Source organism: Xiphophorus hellerii, chromosome 11, assembly GCF_003331165.1.
Source record: "Xiphophorus hellerii strain 12219 chromosome 11, Xiphophorus_hellerii-4.1, whole genome shotgun sequence".
Taxonomy (NCBI): Eukaryota; Metazoa; Chordata; class Actinopteri; order Cyprinodontiformes; family Poeciliidae; genus Xiphophorus; species Xiphophorus hellerii.
Genome location: NC_045682.1, coordinates 25,263,038 through 25,284,654, shown reverse-complemented (window position 1 = coordinate 25,284,654; position 21,617 = coordinate 25,263,038). Strand labels below are relative to the sequence as shown.

The following is a 21,617-nucleotide window of genomic DNA, read 5'->3' as shown; positions in this document are numbered from 1 at the left end:
TTGGAAGAGGCAGCTCCAAAATACAGCAACAGTAAAACAGTAAAATCAGACCAATAAAGCATCAATCTGAAATTCTTAATCACAGAAGTTACAATCTAAAACATCAATAAGAAGTAGAAACTGCAATAGTAATCAATTTTCAAAAAATAAAAACTAACTTTCAACAGTTATATGATGATTGATGTCTCTTTCACATCATCTTCACTCACTATAAAACTTGTAGAGCGACACACTCTACCAACTTCTGTGAAAAGGCGCAGATGGATTTTTAGATCAGTTTCACCAACCCAGATTTACTCTTTCACTCACATTTACCAGAGAAGAAGAAACAAAAGAGATGTTAAAGTGACATTTTGAAACAGAGTTATAATTACCCCAAATCCAGAAAAAATCTGCAACATTAGCAGATGTTTAATAAATTAAATCAGACATCTTACAAAACTCAACTTTTTCTTTTACATTTAAATGATTCAAGATGTGGCTTATTTTTATTTGTGCCTCAGAACATAAATGCTTTAAAACAATCTGTCACAAAAGGTTTTTATCCCCAAAATATTACTTTGCAAAGAAGGTTTTACTCCGCCTGCCTCTACAGACTTTGAAATCCTCCAACAGAAAAACAGCTGCTGTAGAGGAGTTAAACTGAGACTATGATGCTAGAAAATTTACTCAATCCAAAATGCTTTAGATAATCCACTCTATTTCTTTTTTTTTTTTTCAAATACATGTAGAATTTGCCATAATAAAACTTTAATCTGAATGTGCAAAAAGGTTTCCACATGGCTAATATTTCTGCCTAAGTTTTGTTTTTTAAAGATTGTGACACAGGAAAATAAGTATTACAGATACACAGTAAGTCTTAAAAATACATTTTATTTGACTGCATTACTAATATTTCATTTAATGATACACACTGAACAGTCCCAACCATCTGCATACTTGAGGAAGTATTACTACTTTTTCTTAATATGATATAAATAGCAGAAATTACTTCTCGACAGAGCCTTGAACCATCAAGGACACCATCACTTATCCATCTTTGCCCTTTGTGCGTCAAGTTATTATCTCCCTGTCTTTTCCATTCAATCTGGTTTCATCTTCATAATTTTTGGACTGGATAGGCTCTTTACTCAAACTGCTCGTTTTGTAAGGAAATGGTTCAGAAAGTCTGAGGCAAGACTTGAATACAAAGTGGAAATGATTTTATCATGAGTAATGGACAACGGTCTGGTTTCTGCACTTCTGGACATTTTAAGAAATGACACAAGTTTAGCTTTGAGCATAAGGGCCAGAATTCAACATTTTCTCTTTTCTCTCTAACTCTCAACAGAATGGGATGATCTATACAGGATATGTAAGTTTAATCAATACTTCAACGCAACATCAGCCCCATCTTACTGTTGTTTTCCTTTATTCCTGATATTTATGATGATTTTCTTCTAGCGAAAACATGACATTTAAGATGAGAGTATTACAGACTAATGAAGCATTTTTTTAAATAAAAAAAAATGTCAATACCTGCTAAAGCCTATTTTCAAAAGCGGCTTTTAATCTGACTAAAGAGCTTCATCAGAAAGCATATTCTATTTTTTATATGAATGTAGTTATAAAACTAACAGTAACAGTTTTAATTCTTCCCCTGCAGGCTCCAGCACCAGTGGCTTTTCCTATGACGACACCCCAAGTGCCTGTGTATGGAATGGTAAAGTAGAACTGTGAACCTTGCAGAAATAACATGTTCATAAAAAAAAAAAACAAATACTAAAACACTTGTCAACCCACTTATTCTCGCCTGTGCTTTAACCAGCTCCCTCCTCAGATGAGTCATCAGATGGGGGGCGTTCCCATGATACCCCCACAGCCTGTCATGTACAACCAGCCTGTCCTGAGACCCACCAATCCCTTTGGACCCATCCCGGGTACACAGGTAATACAGACACAGAAACACCAATGCAATGATGTAAATGCAACATAATCCACCAACTACTGAGACACAAAGAGGCTGAGACTGCAGAGAAAAAAGTAATGTAGGGAGAAGACTTGTCTAGATAATGCTCTGCATATGTTTAGCTACTTTAGAGAAAGAAATATACATTTGTAGGCAATTTAACATCATCCAAAGCATATCTAGAAATTTCCTCTGACACAAAAATTTAAACCCTGCCTCTCATTTAAAAAAGAACCATTTTCAAAACATATTTTAGTTTTACAAAGGGCATTGAGTTCAAGTATAATGTTGCAATAACAATGTTGTTTGCAGGTGTGGCATTTTCTGTCATGGTTTTACAAAGTTAAGGTTTCAAAGGTGCAGGAAATATGCTGTTTTTACAGTTTGAGGCTACATTATGATATATATGTATCAAAATCATTTCAGTCTCATGAAATATACTGTCACAAATCTATCAAATATCAATCTAAATTATTATTTTTTCACTATCAGGAAGCATCCTAATGCATGTAAACACTAGGGGTTCACTAAATAACAATATGAGCAATTATTAAATCAATTTACATGTTAAATAAAAGCAATCAGATCATGAATATATTTTGATGTTGTATTCCTTTCTTGTATGACAAAAATTTTGATTTATTCAAGCTCTTGAAAAACCAAGAACTGTGATACATCATTATAATGATGCAATAACAGGTGCAGTGCTTATGGGGACTAATGACAAAATTGCAAAACTGCTACAATGTGTGAAGTAACATTTTTAAATGTTTAGAAATGTGTGTTATGTTACACGTTTCCCTGGCACTGCAGCAAGGAATGTGTTTATCGATATCAATAGTTGCCTGAAAGCATGATGAGGTGTTTTGTTGGACTGAATTACTCTCATTTCTCCTCTTTGCCTTCTGCAGATGCATTTCATGTAGAGATGATGTTGTAACCATAGCAGCAAAGCTGAAAGAGAAGAGGCAAGAGAAAGATGGAAAAGAAAGAGCTGATGGCAAACACAAATACAGAACCAAATCCAGTGCAGGAGGAAGAAAGAACGGCGAGGGGATTGGAGGACCGGAGCAGAGGATTAATAGAAGATGAAATGCTGATGTCAATTTATTGTCACTTCACCCTCTATTCTCCATGTGGCTACTGATTTGTCTGTCTTTAACCCAGTATAACCCTGGAGCATCGGAGCCTCCTCATCGGCTCAGCCCAGCTTATCTTTGTTTGGCCTCTTCTAATGGCAATCACAGCCTATGCTGACATAGCAGAGACTGACAGCTATACGGAGGTTCTTCACCTTCTCCTGAGCCACCCCTCCTGTTAATAACCAGTATGAAAACTTACCCACATCTCTCCCTATCCAACATCTGAGTCAAACTTGGAGGGCAAACATCTCTTTCTCTGATTCGATCATTTGCTGGCACTTTACTCAATGTGAACTTTTGCCAAGGGTGTGTTTCTGCGTAGATGATTCTAGCATCTTGTTAAGATTGGTTCCTGATTGCTTGTCATCATCATTTGAAGTCACAAGTGATTTGAATGCTTGTGGGTCTTAGCTTTTTTTCTGCATTTCAGTGAGCAGCATCTTTGATCATTTGTTCTTAAATGCGTAAAACAATGATTTCTTTGGGTATGCCTGTGTGGTTGTAAATGGACGTAGCTCTTTAGAGTTTGAACTTTGTGTGTGTGTGTGTAAATTATCTTTTGGTACCTGATGTCATGACTATGTTGCCGGGTGCCAATGTGTTACTGCACTGGAACTAACCGATGAAAGCACTGAGCCAGACCCAGCTATTGCATTTGGATGTAAACAAACCTCTCATACTAACTTTGCTTCTTGGGGACTTACTGTACACAATGTTTCCTTCTTTGTTTCCCCTTCTGCAACTGTGTGATATTGTGAAACCTCATTAACTGTCTTTTTTCACAACTTTAGTCTGTTTAGAAGCTTTCTTCAACACTGTAATTTGTTTGTCCATGTTTTCTCTGTATAGAATTATTTTTTTTATTTTTCCTGCTTGTTTTTTAACCTTCTCTTGTATACCTGTACTGCTCTAATAGTGAAACATAGAAGGGGATTTTCAGTCTAACCAGTCAGAAATTGTTTAATTTTCTCTCTCTCCTAAATTAGTTACATTTTAAGTCTTGTTCACCTGAGAAAAACTGGATTTGGAGCAAGCACTTCCGTCTTTGTGCAACCTTTACCGAGAAGACTTGGGTTCGTGAAGTCTTATTGTATACAAACAGGACAGCTTAAGGTTGTTGCGAAAAGTCCAGAAAACACCCAACCATCCGGAAGCGGCCGAGGGTAATGTCTTCTGATCACAACCCTGCTAACGCCTGCAGTGATGGCGCACAGATCAATCCAGACAGCCGAGACGAGGAGCCTTAATGAGGCATTAAATGCTAATGTGGATTTTCTGGCAGATCCAAGGTCAAGACAGACACAGTCTGATGATATATATATACATATATTTATAGCACAAACCTTCGAAGAAGGAACAATGCTCTGCTGCACAAAAACCTTAAAATCATTGCTGGGATGTACAGTGAAAAGGGGCAATAATCGATTAGGGGTGAAGTCGTTTTCTATTGATTCTGTCTGTTCTATGTACATGTACTTTGTGTGTTTGTGTGCACATGCCTTCGCATAGAGATTAACAGGGTCATGTTCCTCGGTTAGAGATGGAGGGTCTCTAAGTGAGATGGTAGTGTGTACTAACTTAGCATTGAGTGTTCTTGTGACAGTGTCTGAGTCTGTACAACACATCAGCTGTAGGTGGATTGTTCACCTGCTGAGTTCAGTCAGACTGAACTCTTCAGACGGCGGGTTATTTCTAACCAAATCTTCAGAGAAGACCAAAAGTACGTTAGTGTACTGTGATTAAAGGTTAAAAATCAACCGATACCAGGCTCCCTGCACCTAAGACTCTACTACCAGCAGAGACTTGTGTTAGAAATCATCACCAAGCAGGCATATGTTGTGAGGTTTCACCTATTTGACGAGTTCAGCTGTTGTTACACTTCTCCATCATTCTTGTTCCAGTGGTTTGTCCTTCAGCTGAAAGCTTTATTCAATGAGTTATTCAGCTCCACAACTCAACCCACCCTGGGATCTGACTGTTACCGTGTCCCCACTGTATATAGGTAATGCTGTTCATGTGTTTTTAGCCGTGCTCTCTCTGTGAACGTGATCAAAGCCCCCATTGGATGACTTACTGTATGTTGGACAATTTATTGCTGTATCAGTGTTTGAATGGTTGTATTTTTGAAGGTGTCATCATCCAGGGATGGGCTTGGGTCGATGTTTGTGCTCTTTGTGTCCATCTCAAGGTGGAAGCGGGTGGGTGGGAGGGGTAAGGGGTAAACTATCACAACTGGTCAATACCAAGAGTGTCTTCATTGAAAAAAAGAGGACAGGACGGGGTCTGTCCTCTTTGAAACAGGAACATTTTTTGCACCAAAGTCATCATCAAAGCGCAGCTTCTTATCCAAGGTCACTAAGGATGGATGATATCAGAACTCCAAGGATTTTTTTTTTTGGTTTGGTTCTTTTATTTTCTAAAGACAAACGAAACTGTCTCTTTTGCATGATTATGTGTCGTCTTTTTATTGGCTTGTGTGCCCGGTAAAAGCATGACCATAGTGTGAACTCACTCTTACCGGTGTGTTTGGAAAATGAACTTCCTCATTGAGACTTCTTTTTTTTTTAAACTTACCTCTTGACATTCATCATCAGCTGTTTTACGATGTAGGGTCTGTAACTGTTTGAAGGTTGCCTCGCATGGATCAATGCAACTTGCAAGTAACCCATCAAACTTCAAACCAAGTTACCACAACCGCATCTCTAAAACGCCATGGATGTCAATGCCGGTTACCACCTAACTAGCTAGACATTGCAGTCTTGTAAAAATTGCTCTTTATTAAAGCGTTGCTATTTTCAATACGTGTGTTTGAATGCTCGCTCCTTTTTCATGTCAAGCCAGCAGTATCTTGGGAGGTTTGTGGTTCAAAGTACTGTAACACGTGTTTGGTCTGGTTCACGTTGTGTGGTGTTTCAAAGTGTTTGGGTGTCGTCCTGTCTACCATTAAATACCAAAATCCCAGTCATCTTCCACAATGCAGTGGTTTCCAGAAATCATTCACTGGAAGCTTTCAGTTTGCTTTCAACAATGAAGACAAAGCAAATCAGGAAAATTGCATTAACTATTAAGTTTGACATGGCTTTCGTTCAGCCAAGACATTTTTATAGCTATAGGAAATAACATATCTCTTAAAAGATTGATGGCCAACTTTTGGACATTTCAGGGTTTGTTTTTTTTATCAATTTATCTTGGAGTGCATCTTTACCCTACTTTACTCTTCAGATAGTTTCAAATTCAAGTCAGGACTTTGACTGGGCCACTCAAAATGATTAGTATTTTCAGTCAGAGGAGACATGTTGTCAAAATTAAGATTACTTTAAAATCTGCAAGGGGTATAGGTAATCTTGGGGATAACTATAGATGAACAAAATCAAATGCTAATGAAAACCACACACCAGCCACTTTATTAGGTACAGCTTACTAGTAGAATGATGAACACCCTAGAAACATTCAGAACTATCAATTTAACACTTTTTGGCAAAAATGTGCCTCATTGTAGCTTCAGCTTTCCTGTTCTCAGCTGACAGAAGTGGTCTTCTGGTACTGTGACTCTTTACATTGAAGTTCAGAGATGATATTCTGTATGCCGGTGTTACAACAGGCAGCTATTTCAATTATTTTTGCCTTTCTAACACCTTAAACCGGTCAATCCATTCATCTCAAGACATCGCAAAGTCTTTTTTGTGTCCAATCACAACTCATGATGGATATTTTTGTTTTTAACCAAAGAAAGGGTTGTGCATGAAAATTCCAGGATCAGCACTTCCTGAAATACTCAGGAACCCAACCTGGCACCAACTATTATGCCAAACTGAAAGCCAATTTTTACCCCTTTTCTTCTTCAACAAATCACTTCAGATGTCTAGATGCATAAATATGCTGAGTTGCTGCCCTGCAATTAACTCGCTTGTTTTGCCAACATTTCATCGAACAAATGTACCTAATAAAGTGGCCATAGCATATATAAGATCCAGTGATGTTGGATAAACTTATCGTAAAGTCCCTCTACAAATTGTTTCAACTTCAAGTCAGGACTTTGGCTGGGCCTCTCAAAATAATTAATAGTTCCTGTCAAAGGAGCTCAACTAAAGGTGAGCATAATAAAATACCAAATCAATAAAAATACTGTTACACTTTTTTTTGAGCAATTACATTATTTTGCCTTGTAAAAAATTATAATTTCTGCAATTTTATTAGTATGCAACAGATGACTATACAACCCTAGTTGATAGTATTTTAAAAAAAGTCCCAAAGGAATATTTCTACTTGACAAATACTCTACATCATTTGTATAAAAGGCAAATAACTTCAGATTTTCCTATTTGTCTGGCTGCTGGATGCCTGACTTGCTTTTATTGGAAACTGCTGCATTTTCATGTTGCCGAGTAATGCCCCATTCTGTATCGGTTTTATATGTTAACTTACATGCATAAACTAACTCATCTTATTACCTCAGCATACCATTTGTTTATACTGCATTCAATACACTCATTCGGCCCCCTTGTGTCCATTAGCTGTTCATTGTTGTTGAGTGCATGAAACTCAGCAGTGTCTATGACAAACTCTTCCTTGCAGGGAGTAGGTTCTCATTTAAATTTCTTCCAGCTATTTCTTTTTTTTTTTTAGTATTAAAGCGATCAGATTACCATCAGGTTTGGATTCTTATTTTTTTTTATCTAAAAAGAGATAGATAAATGTTTTTTTTGGAAGAAAATTTAATAAAAACATCATCTGATGTTCATCTCCGAGTTATTCCTGTCAAAGCACAATCTTTACAAATATACACACAAAAATAACACAGTTTGGTTGAAATCCATTTATTGATAATGAAACATTTCAAAGAACAAAAAGGACAAAATGTAATTTAAAACAACATGGTAGAATTCGTGTTCATTGTCATTCTTACAGGTTGAAAGTGGCATCAAAAAAAATTGTTTTTAGGAGATGGGGAGTCTAGCGTCGAACCAGCAACTGATCCTGAGCCAGGTTATTCAACTCTGAAAAGGAGGGCTCTTCATCAAGGCACTTAACCCCAAAGTGGCCGCCGGGTCACATTTATAAAACCTAAAACATCCCATCCCACTGAAATGTCCCAAATCTGGTTCTGGTTGTGATTGCCTGGTATTCTTTAAGTGGCAGGTAGGAATAAAAACAAAATGGCAGCTGAAAACGGTCAGATTAAATATAAAGGTGGTATAAATGTCCTCAAAGAATTATGTGACTTTTAAAGTCAGAAACAGGAATGTATCGCTCAGTATGCTTGAAGAAATCTTAGCCGGAAAACCAGAGGAGAAAAAAAAAGATTCTCTCCCATTAAAAAAAAAAAGACAGGGGAAATTTTTCCAGGTATCCTGACAAATTAAAATCCCAAAGACAGGAAAAAAGGAATAGTGAGCATGGACATAGCTGATGCTGTTAAGTCAAAAAATATGTGCTTGTGAGTGTGTTCACGTGTTTCGGGCCGGGGCAGGAGTGTGTGGTCTGAGTGTTTACCTTTAGTGGGGGGACACCCCCATCGTCCACAGCAGTTTCAGGCCTAACGCTGCTGTTTCCCCCATCCCACTCTACAGCTGCGTGCGGCGTACGTCCAGGGCAAGGGCTCAGTTTGGCTCCCTCCCACTCTAGCTGCAATAATCAGCAAGAGGAAGAAGGTGGCTGGAGCAGCAGCAACAACAATGCATGCAACTAACAGTTCACATGGAGAAGGTGGAATAATGTGGAAATGTTGAGTTGCTATGTGTCATTTGAACCTAAAACTGTCAGTTCAGGTGTCCCATGAAAAACGAGATGGATACTGTGAGACCACGGTAAATTAGCAGGTTTGGTCTGTTTTTGATGTGTTAAAGAAAAGAAAAAAAAATCCATTTTGATTTAAGTGCTGAGTAAAGCTGTTATTTAACTGTGATAGGGATTCCAGAAAAAAAACAACAAATCCTTGTTTTGACTTAAAATAAAAAGGTGTGCTCTGTTGAAAACGGCCGAGAGAAAAAAATAATCTGCCCTTCACACTGCCGCTGGAGCAATCCAGAAACAACTTCTACATCACCTCATTTCCATTTTATTCGGTCAACACCCGAATAAAACCACAAGATATAACGGAAGAAATAATCCTACATCTCTTTCAAAAGATGACTGTAGTAAACAATTTTTGCAATCTCAACTTCAAACCACTACAATACATACGCACCAAAGTGTACATTTCCCTTATAGGTCTGATGTTTTCTATAATGGAGGGGAACCTGACAACAGGAGAAAAAAAAAAGAACAGCAGCTACTAATAAAAATTTAAATAACTGTTTGCTCAATGATGTTACTCCTGGCTTTTGCAAATTCAAATATGTACACAACAAAAAACCGTAGTCTAAAATTATGCAATGATGTGAATGTATTGAATCTATTTTCGCTAAAGAATGAAAGTGAATTCTGAATGGAATCCAAAGATTCTGATTTGATGCTTTAGTAGCTAAAATACCAGACCCTATTGTACAAGTAAACAGTCTAGTGAAGAAAAATAATCAACCAATCAAAAGACCAATTCATTCCCCACTTTTTAAGTACGTTCTGATAGTCAAAATATGGCTGTGATTGAATTAAACTGAATGTTAATATCTAAAAACTGTGTGTTACAACATACATCTATATATTTTGGTTCTGGTCTGCAGTTTGACCAATTTATTATTTAAATGACCCCTGATCAAACTAAGTAGCTTAAGTTATTATTTTTAGGTAGATTATTTTTAATGAAGTCATATTATAAACACATTTTGTTAGCAGAATTTTGAAATTTACTTTAAAAAAAATCAGTTGCCAAAGTGGGTGCAAGTGCCCCCTTCTGGTGGGCACAAAATGAAAGACAAAGTCAAACATCCTGTGGCAGACGGCACCATTTTGTGCCCAAAACACTCAAATGATCAAAACTGTGAAGTTACAAGGTCAGCCAAGGAGCAAAAATGAGCAGCTTCCCATTTCTAATTTGTTATCCAAGTTGCAATGAAATTCATTCTCTTTTGTTTTTCTACAACCAAACTTCAGTCTTATATAAGGAAAATAAGTAAACACCTTAGGAAAACAAGTTCAAATTAACCAGCCTATTTAAAGTTTTACTAAATTTCTCATTTTCACAAATCCCTTTTTCATACTGGGACAGCTGACGGGATCCGATTGATACGCAACCACTTCAATCCAAACAAGTCCTTCTGTGCAACATCAAACTAACAGCGGATTAAGCCAAAATATTATATCAGTATATTTTTAATGACTGCTCATTAAGCAAAACTCAGAATCTAATTGTCATCAGCCAATTTTTCTTTTCATAGAGCTACATGGTGAGCTGTATCACCTTGATTTTTCTCTGTAAAAAAACAAAAAGTCAGATTTACCTCTCAAACCATTTAATTCCTATTATTTGCAGCTAGAAAAACATCAAGCTTTTCATATTAAACACCAATTTTATAATATACGTTCTGACCTGCTGATTCACATTTTTTATTCCGAGATGTACAACACAAAGGAGAAAATTTGTGCTCCAGGGATCTGACAGAGGTAGTAGTTATGAATATACAAAAAATAAATTCATTAAAAACACTAAAGCACAATCCCTAACCATTTTATCTTTGTTCAGCTGACCGAGGGCATTAAAGTAGATGTCATCGGTTGATTTATGGACTGTAAATGGGGATTTTAAGTTTTAATGTATTTAATAACTTTGGGTGAATTTTTTTTTTACTTTTGATAACTGACCTGTCTGTCACAAGACAAAAACTCCTGACTGATTCTAATTTGGGGTTGATTAACTGGTCATCTCTACTCAGAAGTATTAACTGCAGCAATCGTCATCTGAATAAACAGAAAAAGAACGCCTTAAAACTCAGTTAATCCAAGGATTGCTAAACACTCTGCAAAGGTTTGGGCTCAGGTCACCCACCACTCACACAACACTAGAACAGTTTTCTGGAATAAAACCCTGACAATAAATCTTTAGAAACTGTTAGAAAACAGTTCTTGTACAAGTATTCAGAAAATATTTGACATTTTATTGATCGTTGTTGACCGACTGAAATTTCTTTTATCTTTAGCTTCCCCTGGCAATTTAATAAATTGTTGGGCAAAGTAATTGAGGAAAATGCAACATTCTGGATCCCCTCAGGAAACCACAGAGTAACATTTAAGCAAAACAAGTCTGTGGAAAAGAAACTATGAAAAGTATAAAAGGGGCCTTGATCCAGCAACAAAGTAAAAATGCTAAACTTCGTCCTCCAACCTAACCTTGTCCCCGGCAACAGTCAACTAGGAACCAGTTCTGCCACAACATCTAAAAAGAAACTTTGAAAGCTGACCAATATTGCCGAATTATCTCCACGTGTTTAAAGATCTTCTTGCTAACTGGTCGATAATGGGAAAAACGATGCTTAAGATGCAAAGCACATTCGAATACAACCTGGCTTCCTGTTCCGAGTTTCCTTTTAAACTGTCCCTCATGTAAATACATATACGTGAGCACACACATTGGCAGTGTGTATGGAGTGTGTTGGGGAGGGGTGGGACTATCGGTAAGGGGGTTCTGGCGTGTGGTAAGGGTAATCGTGACGCTGGGGCGTGGGTTGCCCGTGTGCGGGTGTCTGCTCATACGGTGTGGATGTGGAGTAGTTTGCCGTTGCTGGGTAAGCTCCAGATGAATCATATGCTCCCGATGCACCGTAGCCTCCAGACGTGTCATATCCTGCCGAGGCGTCGTAGCTTCCTGAAGAAGCATTGTAATTCCCAGATGAAGTGTCGTAGGTCCCCGACGACGTGTCGTAACCTCCTGAAGCGCTGTATGTTCCTGGGGCTGCATAGGCGTCTGTCGAAGCGTAAGTTGGCGGTGCCGTGTAAGTCCCTGGCGGTGCAGGGGTGGTAGTGGGAGGGGTTTGTGTCTGAGCGCTGCCCGGTGGAGGAGGCGGTGGTGGAGGAGGATTGGTGTAAGCGTATTGGAGGTACTGGTACTGTTGCTGGTACTGCTGATACTGTTGGTACTGATGCATTTGCTGGTAGTATTCTGAGTATGACCTAGAGAGCAAGGTCAAGTTGAGTACTAAGTCAAAGCAGCAGGGAAAGAAAAAACAACTAAAAGCTTGTCTCTTACAAAATATTTAATGAATTTCAGAACCCTTGGAAAAACCTCTGGCTTGACGTAGATAATTTAAGATTATTTATTCCCAGTTTACACTTCAAAAACACATTCTTACAAAGTATTTTTGTCTAGTTCCTAGTACAAATATCTTAGTACACTTGAAATACGACAAAACAAACTTGCAAGTAGTTTTTCAGCAAGAAACAGGAGCTTGTTTTCAATTAATAACTCGTTAATATTGATGAAAAAGAACTAGTTATAAGTGAAATAATCTGCTAGTGGATTACATTTTTCCTTATAATATGGAAAAATCTATTGTTCTACCAAACCTTTCACTCAATGACTGCTGGAGGAAATCACCAGCGCTTCTCGCAACCCTGGAAGGAAAATCCTGTTAAATAATGGATGTCTTGTTCCAATGACAGATTATTTCCGTAATAATTAGTAATTTTTCATCAATATTAATAAATTGACTTAAAAGAAAGTATTTTTTGCTGACAAGTTACTAGTAAGTTAGTTTTGCCTTATTTCAAGTGTACTAAAATATTTGCACTAGAAACTAAATCAAAACTACTTGGTAAGATTTAGTGTTTGCAGTGTACGTCATTCTATGCTGCGTCTCCAGTAAAATGTTTTTCCTCACCACATCACTGTTACCTTTATGTGGGAACAGTAGATAATGACTTCCAATACGATAGAAATTTTATTTTCTTTAGACTCCGCTGTAAATGAATGTGTTACCTAGCAACAGGATCCGCCCCTTCAGACGTAGTGGTGGCAGGTGCTGCGTCTTCAGAGACTCCAGGTGGTGTCGGCAGAAGCGTGCGTCGTTTGGGGCGTATCTGAGCAAAGGAACCGGGAACTGGGTCGGGAAGAAGAGGGGCCCGGTTTCCTCTGATTGGACTGCGGTCTCGTTCGTTTTCTGATGCAGCAGCTGCTGCTGCTGCTTTTCTTCCTGCCTGCTGCTCTGCCAGAACCTATCATTCAAATTTTATGAAAAAATATGAATTAGGCAAACTGGGTTTTTTTTGAAGAATTTGTATTAACAAAACATGCTTTAATGCTTTAAAGGTTAGTTAACCTTCTGTCCTTCCTGAAAGAACTTGGCTCTTGCTGCTTCAAAGAGTGTTGTGGGATCTGGAACAGCAGGTTGCTCTGCCTCTTCAGCCGCAGGATTGTGATGGGCCAGTTCTTGGTAGACCTGGTCAGCAACAGCTCCATACACCTGGCTGGCAAGAGCACCGTATATCACCCCGTCTGCCCCCTTAGAACTGGTAAGGCCTTTGAGAGCAGCGTAGGTGGGGTCAAAGGTTGTTGTGTTGTAAAACGAGTTATGGACACTTTGTTGAACCTGAAAGAAGAGTTATGGACATTATTAAAAAGACATGAAACTCCAATCTGACTTGACTAAATAGTATCAAAATGAAATGGAAGGTGTACAGGTAATTAACTATTAGATTTTATCCATTACTAAAAATGCTAATTTTATTATTTCAGTTACTTGTATGGGCAGGCCTGCGGCTGCAGCAGCGGCAGCAGCTAGCACAGCCGCTTGACTCTGGTGATGTTCGAGTGACGGAGGAGGACGTGGAAGAAGACCCTCTCTGCCACCTGGAAGCAAGGAGCAAAGATCACAAGTGTGAAAGGTTGTATTTTACTTGTTTAAATAAAGAAAGAAAGCTGGATTCTTCATCTTTAGTTGCAACACCTCCGCCTGCAGATGAATCTCCGCCCCCTGGAATCTGATTGATCAAAGGTTGCGCTTTGGAAAGCTCCACAGCCAGCTGACGGCCCTTGAACATGGTCCCGTTGAGAGCCTCTATCGCTGCCAGGGCCTCCTCCTTCCTCTCCATATGCACGAATGCGTACCCAACATTTGAGCATAATCTTGCTGCAAAACAAATTTTGTAGCCATCAGCTTACAGGACACAAATGCTTGACTATTTTTGTATTTCTTTTGAGTATTACTAGCCATTCTGGTTTATATACCTTTACCTTTGACTTTATCACAGTCTAAAACTCTTCCAAAGGTTGAGAAAAGTCCGTGGAGGTCATCTGCTGAACATGTCGCGCTGATGTTTCCTACAAACACTTTAATGGAATTAGGCGGGCGGGCACGCGACTCTTCAACAACTAGCGGCCTGCCTCTGTACTCTTTGCCATCCAGATGCCGTATGGCCCTGAAGGAATGAAACCAACATCAGAACTTTGGACAAACTCAGCAAAGATTATGTACATTTAAAATGTTTTGTGTATTCTTATTAATAATGCAAGTTATGCTTCAGTAAAATATTTTCTAGGTGGTTCTCTGAAACAGTTTTCAATATTAAAAAATGCTTTTTTCAAAATGAGAAGAATCATCTTACTTTTTGGCATTTACTGTGATCATGGGGCCTGCAGTCATTATTAATTAGAATTGAATTGTTTCATAATTTAATTTTAACACTTGAGTAAGCTAGTTATAAGTACCCAACCAGGAGAAGTGCTGATACAGAAGCATTTCCTTTTTCATTAACAAAACACTCAAGAGATAATACTCCACTTACGCACAAAGGAATCTGCCCATATTCCACCTTTAAAAATGTCTGACAAGTAAAATTGTAAATGCATATTTCGTATTCTGGCTGCTACAAATCTTCCAAATATAATCAAAATTAAAGCAATTTTTTGCAGATTTGGAACAGTGATGACTAATTGGGAAGTTATTGGTTCAGTTCCAGCCCTTTCCTTGCTACATTTCCATGTGTCCTTCGGCAAGACATATAATTCTGACCCAATTCTAATAAAAACAATTTAACCCCCTTTCAATTATTTAAAGTACCTTAAGAATGTTCATATTTAACACCTTATCCTTAACCTACTTATTAACAAAATATAAGTTTGTCAAAACTTATATTTTGACAAACTTATATTGTCTAACTTATACCTACTGATTACTGAACTTCAACATTATTCTACAATTTTTAGAATTTGCTTCATAACAGTTAACTGGTTTTATTAAACTACGGAAATTCCTATTTTTAAGCCAAACATTTTTATACAAACATTTTCATACTAAATGAGTCAGTAGTACATACAGGGTTGGCTGACTGGGGGTAAATTAATTTTCACTTGGTTTGTTGTTTCCCAAAGTCAAGGGGTTTGTAGGAGAGACACAGCATAACACAACAAAACTGAATTAAATCATACATTTAATTCTTAAATGTAGATCAACACCAGAAAAGAGTTTTCACGGACTAAAATTAAGATCATTCACAGTTTCCTACCTACAATTATTTGATCTGTAATTAAAATATTTTTTAAAAGTTTACATTTAAACCAAGGTGGAAGAACAGTCTATTAAAACACGTCACGTCAAAAACACCAATCCATTTCTGACTACAAATAAATATCATGGACAGTTACATACCTGTCTGCTGCGCCCTCCCCTTTCAGGGTCACGAACGCATACTGTCTGAGCAAAGAACATGTGTCGATTTCTCCATAAGGAGCGAAAAGCTTATTTAGTTCATCTTGAGTAGCATCTAAAGGAAGGTTTCCCACAAACAGCTTCACGTTCTCACCACTCATCTCTGTATCAACCAGACATCTGGAAAAGAACAGCAGCATTTATTGGTACAAGACGTTAGGTTAGATATTCCCCGCCGAACGTTAGCTACCCATTTGCTAACTTCCCACGACTCTCCAGAAATATAATGTAATGGCACAATTGTAACATACTGGGGTTTTTTTAACGTTTCAACAAGAGTTGTGGTACAAAAAGAGTCCGAATATTTACAAAGATGTAGCTTTCTGGCAGGCGTTTTATAAGCTAAGCTAATATCACCGTTAACTTTAGCAGTGAAAATTGGTTTAGGAAAGTAATAAGCATACCGTAAGACAAATAAACTAGATAAAAGGAGACAAAAACGAAGATTAATGAAAACAAAACGACGTTTTGTGGCAAAAAAAAATACAACCATCAGTTAACTAAAACTCTTGGCCATTTTGTTTAACGCTAGCGTTAATGATGCAGCGTTTGCCGTGCAAGCTAAAGCTAACAGTGCTATTATATGAATGAATTTGCAACGGTATGTTTCGACTAAATACATTTCGCTTAAAATACATACAAACAAACATACCGAATAAACGTTTGTTTTTTCTGTATTTAAATCAAAGACCAGACAAACGTTTAAGCCTAAATAGTGCACAGATAGCTTACCCAACGCGGTCGTAAGCTGATGTGGTTCAGACGTCACATCCGGCTACGCTATTCTAGAACAAAAAGAAAAGAAGTAGCACTGCCATGAAAAGCAGATTTTTGTAGTTTTAATAACTAATAATAAGATTATTTGTTTATTTGAAGAAAAACTTGTCAGGGGATACAAACAAAACGTCACAAACACGTGTTCAGCTGTAACCTATATTAAAATTAAACTACGTTATGTTTTAAAAATGATTCTGTTTTGAGTTTTTCCACAGCTAAAACAGTAGAGATATTTTAAAACATCAATCATAGTCAATAATAGTTATTTTTTACTCTTTCGGGTATAAATTTTGTTCTTCAGATTTTCAAGTAAACTTTCCTTTAACAGCCAATTAGTTCCGGTCACCCCGATTCGCCATTGAACTGCAGGAAAATAACAATAGGCTACTCCAAAACTAAGAAGATACAATAAAAGCAAACATTTTTGCATATAAATCAGTTATTTACACCATAGCATTTTACAGAAACAAACCAACATATTGTGCTCCCCACATATGGCTCTTTCCAGCTTTCTTTAAGAATAGTCATTTAGAGTTGAATGATTTGAGCTACGTCACTCATAACACAAAAAACCAGGAGGGTATTTGGGAATTAAATTAAAAAATAGTAGCAAAAATCTAGGTTTCATCAATGCATGTGAACAGCAAATCATGTTTGTTTCGCATGTTTTAAGACACACACACTAATTTACACATATTATGTTTGCATATTCTTTCACATATATTCCAAACACTTATGGAAACGAAATAAATAGATGATTTAAAAACTATGAATAAATAAAGTAAAATAAAAATGATCAGCAATCATATTTTTATTGAATTAGCATTAACTTATTCTAGGCTTCATGAGAGGGATTTTTCCCCCCACCCCTCCCGGCTCACCTGCTTGTTCAGGTCGAGTTACCAGCAGGAGGCGCTATTTTACCAAATTAACCCATCCACAATCAATGACTGTTGTGAGACCCATCGCTTTTCCCCATCAGTAGTGCGCGGGCTTATTTTCTTTTATTCTCTTTCTTTATTTTATTAATTTTTTTACACGACCGTATGAGGAGATTAGTTTCCAAGTGACATCCTCCTTCCAGGTGAGCAGGAAGGAGGAGCCACATACTCTTGTGGATCTGTAGACGCACGTCATGACAGGCCGGAGTGGAAGGAGCAGTGAACTTTTCTTGGTTGTAAACTTGGAGACGGAAGAACATGGAGCACGCCACGATAAACTGGAACCCGAGAGGATAGAAAACAGGATCTGAGCGGAAAGGTACATAGACTTAAAACCATGTGGTAATCTTAATGTTTGAACTGTTCAGACTTAAATGACAAGATTAGAGCTTGAGGAAAAGATAGAGTTTGAGATAGTTTCCACTCTTCAAAGTGGAAGTTTTATGAACGCATGCGCGCAGTCAGAATGATGTTGGCCTTCATACTGTCGGTAGCGTTTCTACAGAATAGAAATAAAGATGTTGATGTTTGACACGAAGTTTTATTATTAAATATGATGTGATGTCAGACTTTTCTGTCTGTTTAGGCTTTGACTTGAATTGCATTTCATTAAGCTCTCTCTCTCTCTCTCTGAGCTGCTCCAGTTGACCAAGTCTGGACTTGCAGTTCAAATCCAGACAGATTTTCTTTGCGTGTGTGTCTCAATGTGGAGAAGTCTCACCCTTCTTATTGACTAAGGCATAATCAACACTGAAACTATAATGGGACCGCCTGATCATTACTGGTAGAGCTAATAACAGTGTAGTTACTGATGTGTGAGTGTGTGTTTTCAGATGGCACAGCAGGAGGAGCCTCTGTATGATTTCCCAGAACCCGCCCAGCCATCAAAGCGTAAACTCCTGGGGGTTCAGAGAGGAAGGGGCTCCCTGAGAAGCATCAGCGTGTTGGACCGTCTCCTGCTTACCGTTCCTGTCTGGCTGCAGCTGTCCATCAACCCGGCAAACGCGCTGCACATTCTGCAGAGGGAACCTCCCGGGGTCTGACACAAACCTATGCTTCTCACTTTCTTATTATGCACACAGTGCTGTAAATAAGTATTTGTCAACTCACAGATTACTCCTGATTTAGCTTTTTTGTCACACTTAAAATTTTTTAAGCATGTATGGCTTGTTTAAACAATTCGTGACCCAAGTGTGTTTGAGTCCAAGATAACAAATTAATGGCCAGATAATATTCTTAAGGATTTTCTGACTGCGAGCAGAATTCAAAGCTCCATCGATTAGGGCAAGCTTTCTAGGTCCTAAAACAGAAAGCAGACCCAGAACATCACACTACCACCATGTTTGACTGCCAGTAGAATCCTTTTTCCTGAAATGAATTTTACTTCTATATTGCCACACCAAAGACCATTTTTCCAGAAGTCCTGGAGACCATCAAGATATTTTCTGGTGGTTTTCATCTTGAACTATGGACGCTGGTTTTTGCCCAGTCTGTGTCTTGTTGTTGAATCATGATCAATGGCCTAGATTAGATTAGAAATTTGAAACGTCTTCCTGACTTATAGATGTCAATGACTTTGTCTTAAATAGGAATAAATCTGTAAGAGGAAAAATACTTTTTCACTGACTGTACCATACACATTTAATTCATGTCTTTTCACCAAGCTGTCTCTTGCATTCAGTATTAAGTTTTATCTTACAGACGTTCCTGGTAAGAAAGTCCCGCACATCCCAAAAGAACGTGCTCTGTGTTCGTTTAGCAGATGACAGTGTGCCGTCGTTTGTTCAGGAGTTTGGCATCAGGGAAGAGCAGTCCAGTAAGAACATTATTCCACCTCTAACCCCATGTTTTTGTCAGTCTTGTCTCACAAAAATAACTATTCCAGAAATCATTATATGCTAGTTATGTGGAAACTATTTTTAACCACTGTGACACATTTTTGTACTTTTCTTATCAACAGCTCTGTCTCTGGAGAGTTCGGCCATCAGCTTTCCAGATCTCCCTAGACTCATTTCCTTTTATTGTGTCAGCAGGTAAAAAAGCGAAACTCAATGTTCCTTTCTAGTTTTGTTTCAATCAATTTCTTTTTCCTATCTATATTCCATCTTTAATCATTAAGTATTTAGGTGCTGGAGCGTCTTGTGTGATCGGATGATGCATTTGCATTTCAGAGATGTGCTGCCTTTTCCTCTGGAGCTTCCTGAAGCCATCGCAAAGGCGTCATCACACAAGGAGCTCGAGTCCATCTCCCACATGGGAATTGGTGAGGGAATTACCCGTTTCCTCACAGCAGATTTTGCAACCTACTCTTTAACTGTCTGAAGCTTTGAAGAAGGGATTTAATTACATAACTCAGTCACAGACAGTGGATTTTGAAATTGTACACACCCCTATTAAAGTGCAAAATTGTTGCAATGGAAAAAATTTGACAATAAAAAAAGTTTAAAAGTTAATACATGGTTAACAGTTAGCTAAAAATTAAGATATATTAAAGTCCAAAATACATATCAAATAAAATAGGGGTGTGTACACTTTTGAGAGATACTGTATTCAAAGATATATTAAATTATATTAACTGAAAAGTGCACTATAATAAGATCCCAATTCTTTTCTAGAATTCTGGCGTTCCCATCTGAATGTCCGTGGACCACGGGATCCTCCTAAGCCCAGAAAAGAGGAGAAGCCAGATGTTGCAACATCGGCTCCACCTGTTCTTCTACAGACTAACCGTGCAGCTGAGCCAGACTGTGTTTTCCAACCGGATGCAGAGAACCAGCTCAGTGCAGCTGAACCCCACTCAAACGGCACTAAATCTGATTCAAATCCAACTCTGTTCCAGGAGTTTTGTCCGATCAAAACGCGGAGCCCCAGAGAACTGAACTGCAGCTCCGGTCAGGGCGCGCTCTGCTTCATCAACCCTCTTTTCTTGCAGTCACAGAATGCTTTCTCCAGAAGGCGCATGTTCAAACGCAGCTTAAAGATTCGAGTTTCCACAGAGACGTCAAGCTCGCTCTCCCCTCCGCTCGCTCCGCCACCTCCTCCACCCCTCATGCCTAAAACCAAAGGGAGATGTAAAGATTTAAAAGGAGAGGGAGTCAAACCCAAAGGAGGAACACTTCAGGTTGAGCAGGATCCATCAGTAGAGCTTTATGTCTGGCCAGAGATACAGGAAGAGGGCCAAGCAGAGAGCGAGATGGACCACACTGAAGCCGACATCAAACAGGAAATGGCTTTAGCTCAGCTACCAGCCATAATGGAGCATCTTTTAGATGATTACATGCAGCCTTGTACTGCGGTCAGTGCCCACTCTCCCTCGCTTTCTCCTTACCAGTCACCAACAGTTTCTCCAAGAGCCCCCCCTCTTTTCCCCAAAACGTGTCATTCCCGCTCTCCTCACTACTCTCCCAGTTCTTCCCCATCCGTCTCACCTTATCAGTCCCCGTCTATATCCCCCAAAGTGAAACTCTCTCTCTCTCCATATGACTCGCCCAGCATTTCTCCATCTCTCTCCCCTGTAACCTCTATGAACTCCTCTTTGCTGTCAGAACAAGTGGGCTGTGAAGAGGCTGGTTCTTCAGGACCAGATGAGCAGAGATCAGTGCAGGAGGCTGAGGATGAAGCAGCACACACGGGTGACGATGGAGGGGCAAAGGATTCAGATGAAAAGAAGGAGAAAGAGGAGAACAACATGGATGTAAAGAACGCTGAAGAAGAAATCTTCAGTTCTGAAAGTACTCTTGAAGAAGCAACAGAGACTCAGTTACCCCATAAACAGGAAAACACTTAAAGTGATGAGCAAGCACCTTAGACTGTTGATGCATTTAAAAATAGTTAATGTTTTAAACATTTTTCAAGAATGAGCAGAGATACCTATAGGAATAATTAATATTTGGGTGACATGTTTCTTAAAACGTGTTTTAGGTGGTCTTCCTTTTCAACTAGGGAGCAAGTCATTTTTTAGTTTAACTCAGCTAAAATTAGTGACAACAGTTGAAATGTTTGCAAAATAAACCCCTCCATACCAATCAAGTTTTCAATCTGCAAATATAGACTCTTGTTCTTGCAAGTTGTAAATAAATCATTCTCAGTTAAATATGCTGCTTATTTCTATTATATATAATTAAAATATTAATACAGTAGCACATTTTGATCTACTAAAAATAAATCCTTGAACATCATGGGTTTTGTAAAATTCAAGAAATGATAGGAGATAACTAATATAAACTAACAT

General features: G+C 38.3%; 3 protein-coding genes across 10 annotated transcripts in view; 2 read left to right on the top strand and 1 right to left on the bottom strand.

Moving 5' to 3' along the window:
• Positions 1-5,891, top strand: part of LOC116727904 (phosphatidylinositol-binding clathrin assembly protein-like) — a 31,788-nt gene extending 25,897 nt beyond the window's left edge. For all 4 annotated transcript variants that reach the window (XM_032575575.1, XM_032575578.1, XM_032575577.1 and 1 more), the window contains 4 exons: positions 1,331-1,354; positions 1,646-1,702; positions 1,808-1,927; positions 2,860-5,891. In XM_032575575.1, the coding sequence (XP_032431466.1) occupies positions 1,331-1,354; positions 1,646-1,702; positions 1,808-1,927; positions 2,860-2,874 (216 nt within the window). In that variant the 3' untranslated portion in view covers positions 2,875-5,891. The remainder of the gene's footprint in view (positions 1-1,330; positions 1,355-1,645; positions 1,703-1,807; positions 1,928-2,859) is intronic.
• A 1,996-nt stretch (positions 5,892-7,887) lies between these two features.
• On the bottom strand, positions 7,888-16,447 carry rbm14a (RNA binding motif protein 14a). Of its 4 annotated transcripts, XM_032575582.1 has the most exons (9): positions 16,401-16,447; positions 15,609-15,788; positions 14,189-14,379; positions 13,908-14,090; positions 13,701-13,810; positions 13,281-13,550; positions 12,941-13,176; positions 11,719-12,135; positions 7,888-8,715 (listed from the first exon to the last, which is right to left on the bottom strand). In XM_032575582.1, the coding sequence occupies exons 2-9, from the start codon at positions 15,767-15,769 to the stop codon at positions 8,712-8,714; spliced, it is 1,572 nt and encodes a 523-aa protein (XP_032431473.1). In that variant the 5' UTR covers positions 15,770-15,788; positions 16,401-16,447; the 3' UTR covers positions 7,888-8,711. The 4 variants fall into 4 exon arrangements, with proteins under 4 accessions (XP_032431473.1, XP_032431470.1, XP_032431472.1 ...); XM_032575579.1 differs by having other exon boundaries at positions 7,888-12,135; XM_032575581.1 differs by having other exon boundaries at positions 7,888-12,135; positions 14,195-14,379.
• Positions 16,448-17,558: 1,111 nt separating this feature from the next.
• On the top strand, positions 17,559-21,479 carry LOC116728518 (ras and Rab interactor 1-like). 2 transcript variants are annotated; one of them, XM_032576693.1, is made up of 6 exons: positions 17,559-17,705; positions 18,220-18,423; positions 19,088-19,238; positions 19,347-19,419; positions 19,558-19,649; positions 20,002-21,479. In XM_032576693.1, the coding sequence occupies exons 2-6, from the start codon at positions 18,220-18,222 to the stop codon at positions 21,171-21,173; spliced, it is 1,692 nt and encodes a 563-aa protein (XP_032432584.1). In that variant the 5' UTR covers positions 17,559-17,705; the 3' UTR covers positions 21,174-21,479. The 2 variants fall into 2 exon arrangements, with proteins under 2 accessions (XP_032432584.1, XP_032432585.1); XM_032576694.1 differs by having other exon boundaries at positions 17,560-17,705; positions 19,088-19,202.
• Positions 21,480-21,617: the final 138 nt, after the last annotated feature.

What these genes read in the sequence shown, in the direction of transcription:
- rbm14a (XM_032575579.1), bottom strand. Translation starts at nt 15,769, where the DNA reads ATGAGTGGTGAGAACGTGAAGCTGTTTGTGGGAAACCTTCCTTTAGAT. An exon ending in TGATAAAGTCAAAGGTAAAG is followed by an intron (nt 14,091 to 14,188) that starts GTATATAAACCA and finishes TTTGTTTTGCAG; the next exon opens with CAAGATTATGCTCAAATGTT. An exon ending in CCGCAGGCCTGCCCATACAA is followed by an intron (nt 13,551 to 13,700) that starts GTAACTGAAATA and finishes CTCTTCTTTCAG; the next exon opens with GTTCAACAAAGTGTCCATAA.
- LOC116728518 (XM_032576693.1), top strand. Translation starts at nt 18,220, where the DNA reads ATGGCACAGCAGGAGGAGCCTCTGTATGATTTCCCAGAACCCGCCCAG. An exon ending in TCCTTTTATTGTGTCAGCAG is followed by an intron (nt 19,420 to 19,557) that starts GTAAAAAAGCGA and finishes TTTGCATTTCAG; the next exon opens with AGATGTGCTGCCTTTTCCTC. An exon ending in CATCTCCCACATGGGAATTG is followed by an intron (nt 19,650 to 20,001) that starts GTGAGGGAATTA and finishes ATTCTTTTCTAG; the next exon opens with AATTCTGGCGTTCCCATCTG.